The sequence below is a fragment of the Manis javanica genome, chromosome 4 (assembly GCF_040802235.1).
Source record: "Manis javanica isolate MJ-LG chromosome 4, MJ_LKY, whole genome shotgun sequence".
In the NCBI taxonomy this organism is placed as follows: domain Eukaryota; kingdom Metazoa; phylum Chordata; class Mammalia; order Pholidota; family Manidae; genus Manis; species Manis javanica.
Genome location: NC_133159.1, coordinates 11,930,125 through 11,946,481, shown reverse-complemented (window position 1 = coordinate 11,946,481; position 16,357 = coordinate 11,930,125). Strand labels below are relative to the sequence as shown.

At 39.3% G+C, this 16,357-nt stretch overlaps 1 protein-coding gene across 2 annotated transcripts in view; it reads left to right on the top strand.

Annotated features, from left to right (window-relative positions):
* FBXO42 (F-box protein 42) overlaps window positions 1-16,357 on the top strand; it is a 96,031-nt gene that overhangs the window by 52,747 nt on the left and 26,927 nt on the right. Inside the window, exons 1-3 of one of the 2 annotated variants that reach the window (XM_073233278.1) lie at window positions 1,214-1,330; window positions 1,881-1,949; window positions 9,459-9,593. In XM_073233278.1, the coding sequence (XP_073089379.1) occupies window positions 9,488-9,593 (106 nt within the window). In that variant the 5' untranslated portion in view covers window positions 1,214-1,330; window positions 1,881-1,949; window positions 9,459-9,487. Of the gene's footprint in view, window positions 1-1,213; window positions 1,331-1,880; window positions 1,950-9,458; window positions 9,594-16,357 lie in introns of those variants that run through there. The other variant, XM_073233277.1, reaches the window with a different exon arrangement.

Sequence of the window (16,357 nt, the reverse complement as noted above, 5' to 3'; positions counted from 1 at the left end):
GTAATTCTGGTTCAGCAAGTGTGGTCACAGTTTTCCCCTTCCAAAGATATGATTGGATTTTATTATTAATGTTCAACTTTCACAGGGACAGTGAATACCATCTCAAAGCCTGTAAGAGGTTGGTTTTATATTTAGATTTATATAACTGGTTGTATTAATATATTTAAATACTGAAGAAATACCCTCATTGTCTCAAAGAACAGCAAGACTCACCTGTGTTTCAAGTTGTGTTCATTAGCCTATTAAAGGCAAGGGCTGAAGATAAGTTGACAATGTCCACTATCTTTTTGTCTTTGACTATGCCAATTTAATTTAAATAAGCTGAATCTAAAATGTTGCCTTTTACTTAATGAAAGGCATTTTAGTGTGGTTTATGTATGATATTAAATAAAGAATATTTAACACTTCTCACAAAAAAAAAAAAAAAAAATAGACTTCATTTTTTAGAGTAGTTTTAGGTTCACAGCAAAATTGAACAGAAGATTTAGAGCTTTCCTATATAATCTTTGCCTCCACATGTGCACATGTTAACAGTCCCCCACCAGAATGGTACATTGTTCAAATTGATGGATGTACATTGACACATCATTATCATCCAAAGTCCATAGTTTACTTTAGGGTTCACACTTGGTCCTGTACATTCTGGGGGTTTGGGCAAATGTATAATGACATGTACCTACTACCATTATAGTAAAAACTCTCACTTTTTAAAAAGTTTTCCATACTTATAAATTCATTGTTTTATAATCCACAGTGAGCTAATTAGCACCTCCTGATTTAAGATGGAGAGTGCTTAGTTGCCATGGTTTAACCATAGATATTTACTGAACATCTGTTAAATTCCAGACACTATTTTACCATACTCTTTCCCACAAAGCTAAATTACCTCCAGCCCTTTTGTTTTGGAGTAAATAATACATTATTTTGATGTGTTGCCTCATGATATGACAAAGGGAAGCAGAGTTAAAATGTGAGCTAATATGTAACCTTAACCTTCCTGAACCTTGCTAAAATGGAAAGATTGCATCTTCCAGTTTTAAATTCTGTGATTGTTTCTTTTTCTTTGAATGAAAAAACCAAAGAAATTTGGAGTTCCTTAACGAAACTTATGTCTTATAAAAGTGATAAGACAGTTAGTTAATAGATTCAGTTTTAATAACTTGATTTACAAGTGAAGTATCCAGGCTGAGGCATTTGTTATTTTTGTCTTTAGGTGTAGCCCACCAGTGTTATCATGGTTTCATAAAGGCTGTCCAGGAAGGAAACATTCAGTGGGAGAGTCGGACTTACCCTTACCCTGGAACCCCAATCACTCAGCGGTTCTCACATAGTAAGTATTTACTGTGAAATCAGATCCCACCATGCCTCTGGTTATGTTTCCGAAAACTACTTTGGAGGCAAGTATTTTGTCTTTTTAATGAAGAGAAGGTAAAAATGAAGTTTTATATTAATTTTATAATTAGAAATAGGGAAGAGTGTGAGCCTAAATACATTGCAGGCACTTTGGTATGATTTTCTGCTTTTTCCCTGGACTTCTCTAGTGTATCTACTCCAAAGAGGTCAAGGTATTCTGCTTAGAATTTTAAACATCTGACATCAAGTAAGAGGAAAACAAAGGAGAGGTATTTCTGGGATCCCGCTGAGGGAGTAGCCATAGTTTAGCACTAAGTCTTATAATGATTCTTTATTTGAACATAGTATATATATGTTCAGCAAACACTGAATTTGGGGTCACACAAAAATTTTGAACATGAAGAGTATGATTATCAAATACAAATTTGAATAGTAAAATAATAAAATAATCTGACAAATAGACATAATTTAGAGTTTTTGAATTACTCTAGAATTAACCATATTTTAATTGATTTTTTTTTTTGTAGGCACCATTTTATTCTATTAGCGATTCATATACTTCCATCAAAGCGAAATTGATATATGGTGTATCTTAGGTCAGTAATGGTGTATTTATTATTGGTTCTACATAAAGAAAGCTCATGGGAGGGGGTGTTCTTAGAAAGTTCTCATAATTACAGCTTTAATTATATTACTTCCCTATTCAAAAACCTTCAGTGCCTATTGCCTACAAGATAAAAGCTTCACTGAGTCTTATATGAAAAGTCCTCTTTACTTTGACCTCTGTCTAAATTTACCACTTCATCTCCCAGCTTTTCCCAAGAGCTCTCTACTCTCGAACAGTCCTTTGCCATACTTGCTTCTTCCTCCTTGGAATATCCCGGCTGCCTAGCTGAAGCCTGCCTTTCCTTGAAGACTCAGTTGAAGCCTAGCTCCTTTATGAAACCTTTCTCAACTCTTGTGCCAACAGAAAATTCTTTTCTGTCTTGAGCTTATGTTGTCTGGAATAATAATTTGGCACTTAACTTACATTGTTTTTCATTGTTAGCATATATGTGTGTATGTTTTAAAACTCTATTTTCAACTCCGGAGAGAAAGGAGAGGGTATTACTTACCCATGTTGTTGCATAAAACTTACCCCCAAAACTTAGTAGCTTAAAACAACATGTATTATCTCAGAGTTCTGAGGGTTAGGCATTTGAGAGTAGCTTAGCTGGGAGGTTCTGGCTCAGGGTCTCAGGAGGTTGCAGTCAGTCTGGCAGCCAGGGCTGCAGTCACCTGAACGCTTGACTGGGGCCCAGGGGATCTGCTTCCAAGCTCACTTAAGTAACTGTTGACAAGAGTCTGCAGTTACTTACTTAGCACGTGGACCTGGCTGCTGGCTTCCCACAGAATGAATGATCTGAGAGAGAGAGAGACGGAGGCCAACATGGAAGCCATGGTGTCTTTCACAACCTAATCCGTGAAGTGAAATACCATCTTTTCTTCTCTGTCCTGTTGGTCACACAGGGATTGACCAAGTATGTGACTACCAGGAAGTGAGGCTTATTGGAGGCTGGATACCCCAGACCATGTATTATCCTCTTGTATCCAGAGAGAGTTCAGGAAATAAGTATAACTAATCATTGTCTTTGAATTGATCTAAATAGATTAAAAGAACAGGCCACCCTATTGAGGTGTTGTCAGTTCTCTCAAGGAGCTATTTTTATTTAAGTATACACTTCCTAGAACAGTGGAACTCAAAGTGTGACCCCTAGGCCCCTAGGGAGGATGGTGTCTATGAGACCATTTCAGACCCTACAGGGATCTGTGAAGCCAGAACTGGCTTGTTTTTTTGCGTTGAACTGAGTGTGTGACAGTGAAGCACATGATCACCAGAACGGTTGAGTGCCCCTGCCTTGCTGCCTGCTCAGGCTGTAGCGGACCTACCCAGCATTGCTTTAGCAGTATTAGTGCAAATGTCAGCACGGGGGAAAAGGCAGTTCTCCTCCTCCTCCTCCTCCTCTTTTTCTTGTTATAAATAGTTTTGAAGGAATCCCGAGTGTTTTCAGGCATCCACAGACCACACTTTGACAGTAGCTTAAATAGACTATAAATGAATGCTTGCTGAGAACATTTAATGAAATTCCAGGAGGACCCATATGAGGTACAGTATCTTTGAGGGAGGGGTAACTTCAGTTACCTACACATAATCGGGATAAGAAGTAGAAACAAGGTTTCTAAAGACTGAAGACTGTTTTTCTAAGGCAGTTTTTTGAAACAAGTGCAGTTGACCCTTGAGCATCACAGGGGTTAGGGGCACCAACCCCCCACTCAGTTAAAAATCAATGTACAGCCTGACACCCCCAAAACTCAACTACTAGTAGCCTCCTTTAAAAAATATATCTATGGTACCTTTTCTTGAATTTCAAGTGAAGATATGAAAAAGATGTTTAAGTACAAACAAGTATCAAAACTCGCAACCTGTGAACTTCTGGGCACAAAGGGTCAAAACTAGTAGCCTGATAATGGTCAATTAACAAATATTTTGTATGTTATATGTCTTATATACTATATTCATACAGTAAAGAAAGCTAGAGAAAATAACTTTTTTCCAACTGTTAATGTCTTTAAAAAGCTTTCCAGTGTATTTACTGGAAAAAAAGTTTATGTATAAATGGACCTGCACAGTTCAAACCTATGTTGGTCAAGCGCCAACTGTAGTTTTAGAACCCTACATTTGATTTAAGGGCAATCAAATAAATCTGGGTAAACGGAAGCCAGAATAGGAAATATTCGGGGGTAAATAGTTATGATAGCACCAGTTCAGCTTTCTGATAGAGAGGGAAAAAATATTTTAGTTAACTACTTTTGAAAAGAATATTCCACAAAATAGAGGCAGTTGTTTGAAGGGCAAGTAGAAAGGAATAGCATAGTAGGAAGCGCCCAGAAGTTCACAGGTTGCGAGTTTTGATACTTGTTTGTACTTAAACATCTTTTTCATATCTTCACTTGAAATTCAAGAAAAGGTACCATAGATTTTTTTTTTAAGGTGCTCTGTGTTTTATTGTCTCTCTGGTGTCTTTTGGTCTGTCTCTCATTTTTCCTTCCATCTGTCTCTACGTGCTGTCTAGCTGTCAAACTGAAGAGGATGGTTACAGGGAAATGGGCAGTTTTCACAATAGGGTGAAAACAAGGAATTCCTTTCATTTGTTTCCGTAGCTCCTCTCTACTCTGTAGTTCTCCCTTGAGTTCAGTTTTATTTCTTATTCCTAAGTCATGTTAAGTTTGAGACCTAGAATTTCCAAGTCTTTGCTCATATGGCCACAGAGATAACACATTTCATATTTAGTCAGCTAAAAGTGGAACTCAGAAGTGTGATACCCCCTCCCCCAATTCTCTCCTCTCCCTAATTTAATTAATGACATTATCATTCTCTCAATTACATAAGCTCGAAATCTTGAATTCCTCTTCAATTTCTCTTCTTCTCTCAACAAAAGTCAAACCCTGGTGATTCTGTTCTGTCTCTGCAATCTCTCACATCTTTCTCCCCCCACCCACCGCCACCCATTACTCAACATTATGAGCTAATCATTCCATCTTTCCTAATTCTTTCTAAATGGTCTCCTTGCCTTCGTTTCTCATCATCTGAACCTTGACTAGACACTGTTGGCAACCATCTCTAAAACTGGGGACAGTGTTACCTCCTAGGGCATTTGGAAATGTGTAAGGCTGTTGTTTATTGTCTTGCCTGGATACACTGAAGCATTTGGTGGGCAAGGACCAGGAATGCTACCTGGCCTACAGTGAGTGGGATGATCCCGCACACAGAATTAACCTGCCCAGAGTGACAGGAGAAGAGCTGCACATCTGAAACTTAAGACCAGGCTTGTTTTTCCTCTTTCCAAAAGCTTCAGTCTTTGCACACTGCGTGCAAGGTTTCCATTCTACCTGGCTTCTAAGGCCCAGCTTAACGTTTCAGCCTGACTCAACTGCCTCATCCTTACGCAGCCAGGCTCTGTCCACATGAGACTCCTTGGTATTTTAAACTTCCCTGCTTCATGCCTCTACTTGGAGGCCCTGATTTCATTTTCCCTTTCCCTCCCATTCCTTTTCTTCCCTAGCTTTGTTTGTCCCTCATTAGTTGACTGAAAAGGTCCTGTCCACTAAAACCCATCTCAGAGACAAAGCAGAAGCCACCTTCTCCAGAAACTGTTCTGAAAGCCCCCATCATGGAGACTGAGCTCTTTTCTTTGTTCTCTTATACTCCCTTGATACACTTTTCATGCCTTCCTCTTACTATTTATTATCCTCTCTTACCATGATTATCTGTGTAGGAGAGGCTGCCTGCAAAAGAACTTACGCTTGGGAAGCAAGGTCTTTGGCTCTCCTAACCCATCATTTCCTCATCTGTAAAATAGTGTGGCAAGTTCTATTTATGTCACAAGGTTGCTTGGAAACTTAATTGAGGAAACACTTGTAAAAATATGTTTTAAACTGCAGAGTGACAGGGTGGTGGTGAAGTCTCCTCTGCAGGACTGTTGTCTGCTGAAGACAGGCAGGTCCTGTGTCTTAGACATCTGTGTACCTTTCACAACACCTGGTTCATAGTTGATATCTACTAAATTCTGTGGAATTAAATGTAACAGAGATATACGAGCAGTACAGCTTGTTGCCTGTACAAAAATCTGGGACAAAAACGGGGCGGGGCGGGGAGTAAAATGAGGCCAGTTCTCCTAGTTTTTGGTGAGTGTACTTGACCAATCATATAAGCCTTGATTTCTTGATTAATGTAGGATGTCCTTTTCAGTCTTTTGTGTCTCCAGCACCATGCTTGGAGAAACATTTTAGTGTTTAGGTTCCAAATACGGTCAGGTCATTCCACACACATGCTAATTGTGCTCTTGCAGTAGCTAGCAGGTCCAGACTAGATAACCAAGCTTACTTGTTCCATAGTTATGTAATTACAGGCCTTATCAAATATGTCCTGGCTTGTAAATGTGTGACACATGACAGCATAGTCTCTTCAGCGTGAGATAAATGCCTCAGGACCTTTCCCTGGAGACAAGTGGGGAAACAAAAGAGAACTTAACATCTGAAAGTGCCAAAATTAGAGTTCATTGAACATTTATTCAGTGACTACCAGGCACCATGGAAAATAAATAACTGGAAGACCTTGCATGTGAGAAGATTATATTAGTAGGGAAGTATTCAGAATGCTGAAGAACCATTTGCTTGCTGTGTGTAATTATAAATATTTGATTATCTTTGAATAGGGATTATTACATGCTAACTTGAGGTATGTGTCTTGTAATAGTCGTTCATGGAGCAGATAAGTCCATTTCAGAAAATTTGAAGAAATTTAGCAATTGGAATAAACATTCTCAATGTTATTTCTTAGCAGAGTGTTCATACTATATTAGGAACTTTAATTTTTGTATTTAGTGGTCTAGAAGTTGTGAAAGGAAAGCATTCTGTTTGGGTGGAAAACTTTGGTAAAAGGGAAATGACTGCTTGAGCACTGGTATTTGCTCAAAGTTCTTAATTTTTTTTTACAGACGCATTGAACTTGTTGGGTCTCCCCACCCCCACCTAAACCAGCATGTAGGTGTCTTAAATAAAAATAGACAATAAACAAAGTTCAGTGGGATGCTTAAAATATTTGAGTGTATTATTAATGACTTTTCTTATTCTATTATATGTGAGTTCTAAACATAGCTGCCTAAATCGACTCCCTTCCTCTCCAAGCTTCGTTGATAATTGCTGCTAGACATTGAAAATACAGTGTGTGAAACTTACATTTCAGTTGCATAAGCTTTGCATAGTTTGGGCTGTGCCTTCCTCTTCCAGGAACCTTTGTTTGCTGAAAGAGAAGCAGGAAAATGCTGATTGCCTTATTTTAGTGTAGGATTAAAATACATGTGGTAAGGACCTCGTGGGGCCCGGCTGCTCCCTGGGTTTTCAGTCCAAATAGAGAAGAAGAATGTTTGCTACCTCTGAGAAATAAAAGCTCTGTGCTCTTTTGCTACACAATGGAAACAGCTACCAAGAGTTGATGTTCTAGGTCTGGTGAGATATTATAGTGAGCCCTTCACTCTTTTAGTTATATAATCATGGATATGTCTTACTAAATATTGTTATAATGGGCACAGATTAAGGTTTCAGAGGCTGTAGAACATGGCTAATTTCTGTTCTGGAGGTATGGACTAGTAAAAGGAGAAGGATTTTTTTTTAGACCTGGCACCAGTTTCTATTCAAAATTATCCCATTTGTTGGAGTAGCTCTGTCAAATAAGGTATGAGAAAACCAACATAGCTGAAACTCAGCTCCTTTAGTGGAGATTAAAATGTAGCTCCAGTAATTATACTTTTTGTTTATCTAATATCATCTGACTTGATCCTTTGTTATTTGTAGCTCTTAACAAATCTGAAACACGATCAATGGGATTTCATAGGCTTTTACTTAATAGACTTTCCTTGGGATGTGGATTAAAAAACTGTTTTAGATACAGATAATTTTTTTCAAAAGTGGAGGAAGTCAGTGGAAAGTGTAAGATCATTTAAATTTTCATATACCATTGTAGTGTGAGTTCTGGAAATACAGTAAGTATTTTAAGGTGTGAGTGTATTGATGATTAGATGGTATTTCATTTCTTCACATCTCTAGTTTCCTTCATTTCTCTGTTAATTTGAAAAGTCTGCAGCTCCCTTGTTGCTCAGTGTGAGGTCAGATGATTTGGATTAACTCTTCGCACTGACTGAAATTACTGGGTGTAAGTAACTGAAGCCACTATTTTTATTATCTCCTAACTCATCCAATTTTCTGACTTGGCCTTCCTAGTGTAGAGATTCCTTAAAGGGCCTACTGGGTGGGCTGAGTCAAGGAGAGGAAAAAAGGAGGGTTACCCCAATGCTAGCATGTGTCACAGAGGCAATCGCCACAGTGGCATCTCCATTTTTCTGAGCTCGAGTAAGTGGTGCCAGACTTCAGAAGAAATCTTAAAAACAGTGATGTGCCAAAGTGAATTAGACCGACAAATAAGCTGAAACCATGCATAGAATCTCTGAATTTCTTTTCCCTTTAACTCTTTTAGCCTAGTTTCATGTGAACATTCAGAGGTCCTTTTTTCCCACTGGTGAAATGGGTAGAAAAGAAAGTTTTGCTCAGCCCTTTTCCTGAGATCCAAGATGGTAAATGCAGGACTGCAAGGAATGTGGTCATCTTCTCCAAAGGATAGAGACTAAATGAGCTTTCCCATGGGAAGTGCGGGGCAGAGCTCAGCTGCAGTGCCTCTCGTCTAGACTCTGCTGGTTTTCCAGTTTTAGGGGAACAGCCCCATTCACCGTCATTGCCTCTTCTTCCAAATGGTGTCCATTGGTGAGGTGTACACAATCATCTAGTTAAAAAGGCTCTTCTCAGAGGCCTTAGTGCTTTTTAAATATTACTTACTGCACTGGTTTTTTATTCAGCACCAACGAGCCTGCCTTAATGGCTTGTGAATACGCATAGGGGCTTAGTGACTCCATGCTTTTTCTCTCAGTTGCTTTGCATACTACTTCTGGTATCACTGAGCTACATTGGTCTTTACATGTGGCGATTTCATGGCATTGATTAAAATGTTTTCTGTTATACTCTCTTTCACACAAAGGCCTGTTTATTGGCTTGTGCTTCAGGTTTCACTTGAAAACAGAAACAGTAAGAGGAGGACTGGAGGAGAGAAACGGGAGGAGAGTCCCTCTGTTGGCACGACTGTCTGCCTAGCCCTAGAGGATAATGATGCAGGTTTAGATTAATTATGCAGCTGTGCTGAAATTTCATTCACTGAGCATTCTTAATCTGAATTCTTGTGTGTTCCCGCTGAAATTACACTGTCTTATTTAATGATATCATTGTCAGTTGGCTTACTGTGCTCAGAAGTAACATTTCCATAGCTTTTCTCTGGGTCTTATTTTAAAGGTTAGTATAATACCAACCTGAAGACAGGAGGCTGGTTATATAAAGTTGGTACCTAGTAACAGAGTGTCAGACGTGTCAAATAATTGATCTGATAGATACGGGCTCTGGGTAAGGCATTAGAAGGACTTCAAAATTAAACATCAGTTATTCGTTTATTGTTTTCTTTCTAGGTGCATGCTATTATGATGCTAATCAGTCCATGTATGTGTTTGGAGGCTGTACCCAGAGCAGCTGCAATGCTGCCTTCAATGACCTCTGGAGACTTGACCTAAATAGCAAAGAGTGGATCCGACCTTTGGCTTCAGGTAAGAGATAAAATGCTTATCTTTATCTTCTTACCAGGTAACTTCCTTTGCATAGAAACTCTACCTGGTCCTTTTTGGTTTTGGTCTTAAGGGCAGGTTACTGGGGCCTGAGGTCCTTTTGTCAGATCTGCTGTGTGAATGCCAAGAGTAACGTGCTTGGGTAAGTTCTCTGAGGTAAAAAAAAAAAATTTTTATACTTTATCGTTAGTAATTGGTGCCCTGCCAAAATTGCTGTACTACTGTGTGAATTCATCTGTGTGGTTTTCTCAATCACTTGTATAGGTGTGATATACTCTTTTGTATGAAGTTAAAGAGAGAGCAGAAACAGAGTCGTGAGAACTGTAGTTGACTGACAGAAGGTATTGTCCCAGGACTAAGGTCTCTGAATGCCTTTTGTTGCTGCCAGCTCAGATACTTGGGGAGTGTGTGGAACACGCCTCTGCTGGTTACTTGGAGTCTGAGAAGATCCACAGTAGGTACATTCCTGCATAGTCCCACTATGCCAGAATTCTGGCAGAGGGAAGTGAGATTAGTTTCTCCTTTTTGACCTAAGCTTTCTTAGGAAAAACATATAAAAACACAATTGTTTTTGCACTCATGAGGCAAGACAACTTGAAAAGGCATAGTTATAAGATTGGAGGGTCTGGTGTGGTAGAGAGTCTACTGAGTATGAAGTATCCCGCTAGACTGTTGGCAAACTTTCCCCAAACATTCTTCATTTGGCTTTTCGAGTTCGGAATTCACTCTAAGACTAAGGAGACTAGGGTTTTCCTTAGACAGATTCCTTACTTATTTAGGTCTGAATTCCTACTTTGATTATTAAGTGGGAGTCAGCAGGGTATATTAAGAAGAGCTTAAGAGTAAGGAGACATAAATTTCATTTCCTGGCATAGTTTCCAATTCTCCATGTAACTGTGAACAAGTTACTGCATCTCTCAGAGAGAAATGTGGATTAGGACTAGAGAATTCTATTTTTAAATGGGTTGGGAGGCTAGTTTCTGTCTCCCTTTAGTTCTACAATGAATGTCTAGGCCAGGGGCTTAAAACTTTTTTATGAGAAGCAGCTACATTTTGCTTTCCCAAAGCTGTAAGCCCTTGTTTCTTTCTCCTGCTATAGGCAACTATAGGAGGGAGGAGCATACTGACAGTGGATACTCAAAGGTGGGTTGGGTTTGTACAGGTGAAGTTCTTTATTAAAATTATTTGAAGGTTAATGCTTTTTCGGATCCTCAACATTTTGTACTTTGGAGAGTTTCCTTTTCTAGCCCTTTGTCCCCTTTTGCACTTAAGTGCAATATTGACTCATATTTGGAACCACAGATCCTAAAATACAGAGGGTCTTTTCAGCTTGAGCATCCCATTGCCACTGAACTTAGTGTCTTCAGGTCCCATTTCAGAGCAGCTTTGATTGTTCCAATGACAATACTGCCCTTCTCTATTTTGTAACCAAGCTTAATGCCTTTGATAATTTGGCATGGTGTTGCTCTTTCTTGTAAAAGTGGACTCTGGACTTGGGGGCCGTCATAGCCTACTACAAGCTGCTTTGCTTATTTTTTTCTTATTTCTCTCTATAAGAGGGACATAGGATTTTTTTTTTTTAATACCAAGCTTAAAGACTGTGCTTTGAAATCTCCAAGGTAGAAGTATCAGAGAAGTAACTGACTTGGTAATTCAGATTTATAGAAGCTCCTGAATGTTTAAACATTCTAACAGATTGTCTTAAAAGAATCTAGTTGCTGCTTCATTCTAATCAACATTTAGAGCCTAGCTTTTGAGGGGGAAAAACTGAGCTTTTTGAAATGTTTACTTTTTAAACAAACAAGTAATAGTTTATTTAGTAAAGAGTCCTTTGAGATTCTCATGTAGGCAGAAATCCCATGGGAAGATTGCCTGAGGAAATGTTTCTATATGCTGTCAGAGTCCCAACCAAAATTACTTCCTAACTGAAATATCAGTGAGTCTTTCTGAACAAAACACAGTTGTTGATAGGTCTCAGTGTGCATGACCCACCCATGTTAGTGCAAAGAGGTGGATAGGCTGGAAGGTGGCTGAGGGGAGGGTGCCCACCACCCTTCAGCGCCAGCTGTGAAATCTTATAGCTTTTGAGTATTTAAAGCAAAGAGTATTTGAAGTTTACAGTGCTCAGCCTTCAAAAGTATAGCTGTTTGGAGAAGAGCATCAGACAAGCAGTGGAGCAGATTTGGTTTGGGAACAGTCTTGCTAGAGAATGCTGTGCATCAGGTGTCTTCCTGACACACTTGGGTTATAGTGCTGGTGAGACGGGAGCATTCTCATTTTGGTTGGTGTCTTAGTCAGCTCAGGCTGCCATACAAAATACCATAGACTGGATGGCTTAAACAACAAAAATGTATTTCTCACGGTTCTGGAGGCGAGGAGTCTAAATCAGGGTGCTGGTGAGGGCTCTCTTTCTGTCTTTCAGACCGCTGCCTTTCCGCTTTGTCCTCACACGGCAGAGAACCTAGTGCCTCTTCCCATCTTTATAAGAGCACTAATCCCATCATAAGGGCCACACCCCCTCAAGTTCGTCTAACCCTGGTTATCTCCCAAAGGAACCATCTCTAAATGCCACCACACTGGGAGTAGGGCTTCAACCTGAGAATTTTGTGAAGACACAGTTCAATTCACAGCATTGGAATTAATGGAATTTGCTAATGAAGGCTTCTCTTTAGTTCCTTTTGAAATGATAGAAGTGCTGCGCCTGGAGGGAGCGTGATGGCGAAGAGTATTAGAATGACAGCTTATACGGTGAGAGACCCACAGCTAGTGCTTCTCAGGCACTTCGAATGAAATACCTCTACCTACTTTTTACACCTGCCATTGCTGTCCCTGCTTCCATGGAGCTTATATTGTAATGGAGAAGAAACAAAAAAACAAGCAAATTGTTAGGAATTATGAAGGGAAACAGTCAAGGAATGAGGTACAGAATGAGAGCTACACTAAATCGGAAGCACCATTTTTTTGCTATGATCTGAAGGCTGAACAGTGGAGGGGAGTGAGAACAGCATATGCAGACCTGGGCAGCAGAGGACAGGTCTTGTTGGAGGACCTGAAAACTGACCTTTGTGGCTAGAGCATCATGAGCAAGGGGCAGAGTGGCACAGTCAGAGTTGGATGTAGGCAGGAGCCCACTCATGTTGTGAGATGATAAGCAGAGGAGTATTATGATCCAGTTACAAAATAAAGAACACTCCTGCTGCTATTTAGGAAATGGATTGAAGAGGGCAAGAAACTAAAGCAGAGAGAACAGGTGGAAGGCTATCAAAATAGTACAGGAGAGAGACTGTGATGGCTTGGATTAGAGTCCTAGTAGTGGAAATAAAGAGAAGTAGATGAATTTGAGCTGAATTTTCAGGTTAAAATTGATAGGCTTCTTGATGGATTGGATATAGAAAGGTGAGAGGGTCCATCGAGCCTCACTTAGGCAGATAGTGGGCCCATTTGCTGGAATGGAGAATAAATATTTAGAGGTTTAGTTTTTGATCTCTTTGAACATTTAAGTGTAATATTAAGTAATGAATTGTTGTAAGAGTTTGACATTTAAAATAGCATGGCCTTCCTTTTTTTTTTTTATTGAAGCATAGTTGATTGATATACAATCTTACATTGGTTTCAAGTATACATCACAGTGGTTCAACAGCTACCCGTATTCTTAAATCCTCACCCCCACTAGTGCAGTTACTATCTTGTCAACAACATAGGAAGATGTAGCAGAATCATTGGCTGTATTCTTTTTATTTATTTATTTATTTTTTATTAAGGCATTATTGATATACACTCTTATGAAGGTTTCACATGAAAAAACAATGTGGTTACTACATTCACAACCTGTTATCATGTCCCCCCTCCATACCCCATTGCAGTCACTCATTGGCTATATTCTTCCTGCTGTAGTACCACCCCCATGACCAGCTGATACTATGATTGCAGAACAGCACAGCCCTTCTGTTTGTTCAGTTAATTGTTCTCTAATCCTTCATTTGTTCATGAAGCAAATATCTATGATTGCCTACTCTGTGCTTGGTATTGTTTAGATGTCAGGGATATGTGAGTAAATAAGACAGACTGAAAAAATCCCACTCCAAATGGAGATTAAATGTGAATGAGAGAAAACAAGATACTAAAAATAACAAATCTATAATATGTTAGAAGATGGTTAATGCTACTGAAGCAAAACTGTAGCATACTAAGGGGGACTCGGGAATAGTGGGGGTTATAATTAGGGTGATCAGGGTAGATGTCATGGAGAAAGTGACATTAGAACAAAAACTTGTTGGATACAAAAACCATGTGAATATTCCAAACAATAGCCAGAGGTGGGAGTGTGCTTGGGATAGTCAAGGGATAATGAGGAATCCTGTGTAACTAGAATAGAATGAACAAAGGAGAGTGTACCAGGAGAGGAGGGTGGACAAGTAATGTAGGAGAGGGTGTCATACACGTAAGTCTTTCTGGCTGTTTTAAGGGCTTTGTCGTATTCTTTGAGTGAAATGGCAGGTCATTTCAGTTTCTGAGAAGACTGTGTAAGAGGACAAGTGTGGAAATAAGGATACCATTTAAGAAGTGGTAGTAATAATCTAGGAACGAAATGATGGTGACTTAGACTAGAGTGTTAGGAGAAAGTTAAAAACTAGTGGATAACAGCCATGGGATTTGCCCATGGTTTGAATGTGGAGTGTTCAAGAGAGGAGTCAAAGGTGGCTGTAAGGATTTTTAGCCTGGGCATTTTGAGGGAGTGGAGTTGCCATTAACTGAGATGGGTAAGACTGTGGGAAGTCAGTGTTGGCAAAATGCAGGAGAGATGTGAAATTAGTTTGAAACATGTTAATTTTGAAATGCACATTAGGACATCCAGGTGGAGATGTATGTATTGGAGTTCAGGGGAGAAATGCATACTAGAGACGTGGGCAGATAGCCAAATGGGAGTCATTAGCATATAGATGGATTTAAAACCATGAGACTGGATGTGTGAGTATCAGGGGAGGGAATGAAGAGAGGAGGCTGGGAGACCTCCAGCATTTAGACATCTGGGAGGAGAGGGGGAAAGAGCAAAAGACTAGAAAAGTAGGAAACCGGGAGAGTATGGTGTCGCAGTTAAATACAAACAGTACATTAATTTTTTTAAGGGTTTTGCTGTAGAGGAGAGCAAAGAAATGAACTGCTAAGTGGAGGTGAATGTAGAATTCAGAGGTTTGTTTTTTTGTTTGTTTTTAGGATTGCATTTTATAGCATGTTTATTGCTGATAGGAAATGATCTTTTTAGAGGGAGGAGTTGATTTGGATAGAGAAGAATTGTTAGAGCAGTGAGCTCAAGTTGTGAGGGAGGCAGAATCTACTATACAAGTGGAGACGGTGGCAGTAGATAGGAACACTGACCATTTTACCCAAAGAAACATGAAGGAATATATGATTACAGATGCTGGTGAATGGGAAGGTGTGGGAACTGGTGGAAGTCCTCTCTTAATGGCTTTATCACTCAGATAAAATAATTGAGGATGGAACGAAACAGGAACCATTGGAAACCCTGGCCAGTGATTGAGAATGTACAGTTGTTTAGGTTGTAGTCTTTGCCAGTTGGTTCTAGGAAGTTGAATGTTTCATCTTCCGTATTGTACTAAGGTAACACCTTAATTCTTAATCACATTCGTCTGACTCAAATCAGTTCCTGAAGCAGATGAGCAGTTCTTGGAACAGGTACTTCAAAAGACTAATGTTTAAGCCACTGTTTCTGAAGTACTCTTTTTTCAAACAGGCTGATTTTGGCTTCTGTTTAATGTATAACACCATAATAAGTCACTGCCGTTTTTGATTACTTTAAATCAAGATAGAAAGTTTCAAGTTGAAATTTTTATACTTAAAATTGCAATGTTGTGTGGAAAGCAATATGGAGGTTCCACAAAACTAAAAATAGAAATACTATTTGACCCAGTAATTCCACTCCTAGGAATTTACCCAAAGAAAACAAGATCTTAGAAAAATTCTCTTTTCCCTTTCTTCCCATTTAGTCTTCCCACACATGCAATTCCAAGTGATGGCTTATGGTTCAGGTCTTTTGTTTTAGAAAAACACACTCAGGACAGAGATACACGACCTAGATGCCTGTTGTAATCTTGGCCTTGTAACTCCTGAGCTACTGCTTACCTCTGAACCTAATTACTTCTGCTTCTGATTCAAAAAGACATAGGCACCCCTATGTTTATCGCTGCATTGTTTGCAAATAGCCAAAATATGGAAACAACCTAAGTGTCCATCAATAGATGAATGGATAAAGAATATGTGGTACATACATACAATGGAATATTATTTAGCCACAAAAAGAAATCCTGTCATTTGCAACAACATGGATGGATCTAGAAGGGTATTATGCTCAGTGAAATAAGCCAGGTGGAGAAGGACAAAGACCAGATAATTTTGCTCATTTGTGGAGAATAACAGCAAAGCAAAACAGAAGAAACAAAATAGCAGTAGACTCGTAGACACGGAGAAGGGACTAATGGTTACCAAAGGGGAGGGTGGGTAGGGAGGGAGGTAGAAGGGGATTAAGGGGCACAATAATTTGCAGTCACAATATAGGTAGGTCATGGGACAGTAGTACAGCACAGAGAATACAATTAATGACTCTATAACATCTGACTATGTTGATAGACAGTGACCGCAATGGAGGGGTGAGGACTTGATTATATGGATGAATAGTGAACCACTGTGTTGTGTATTTGAAACCATCATAAGATTGTTTATCAGTGATA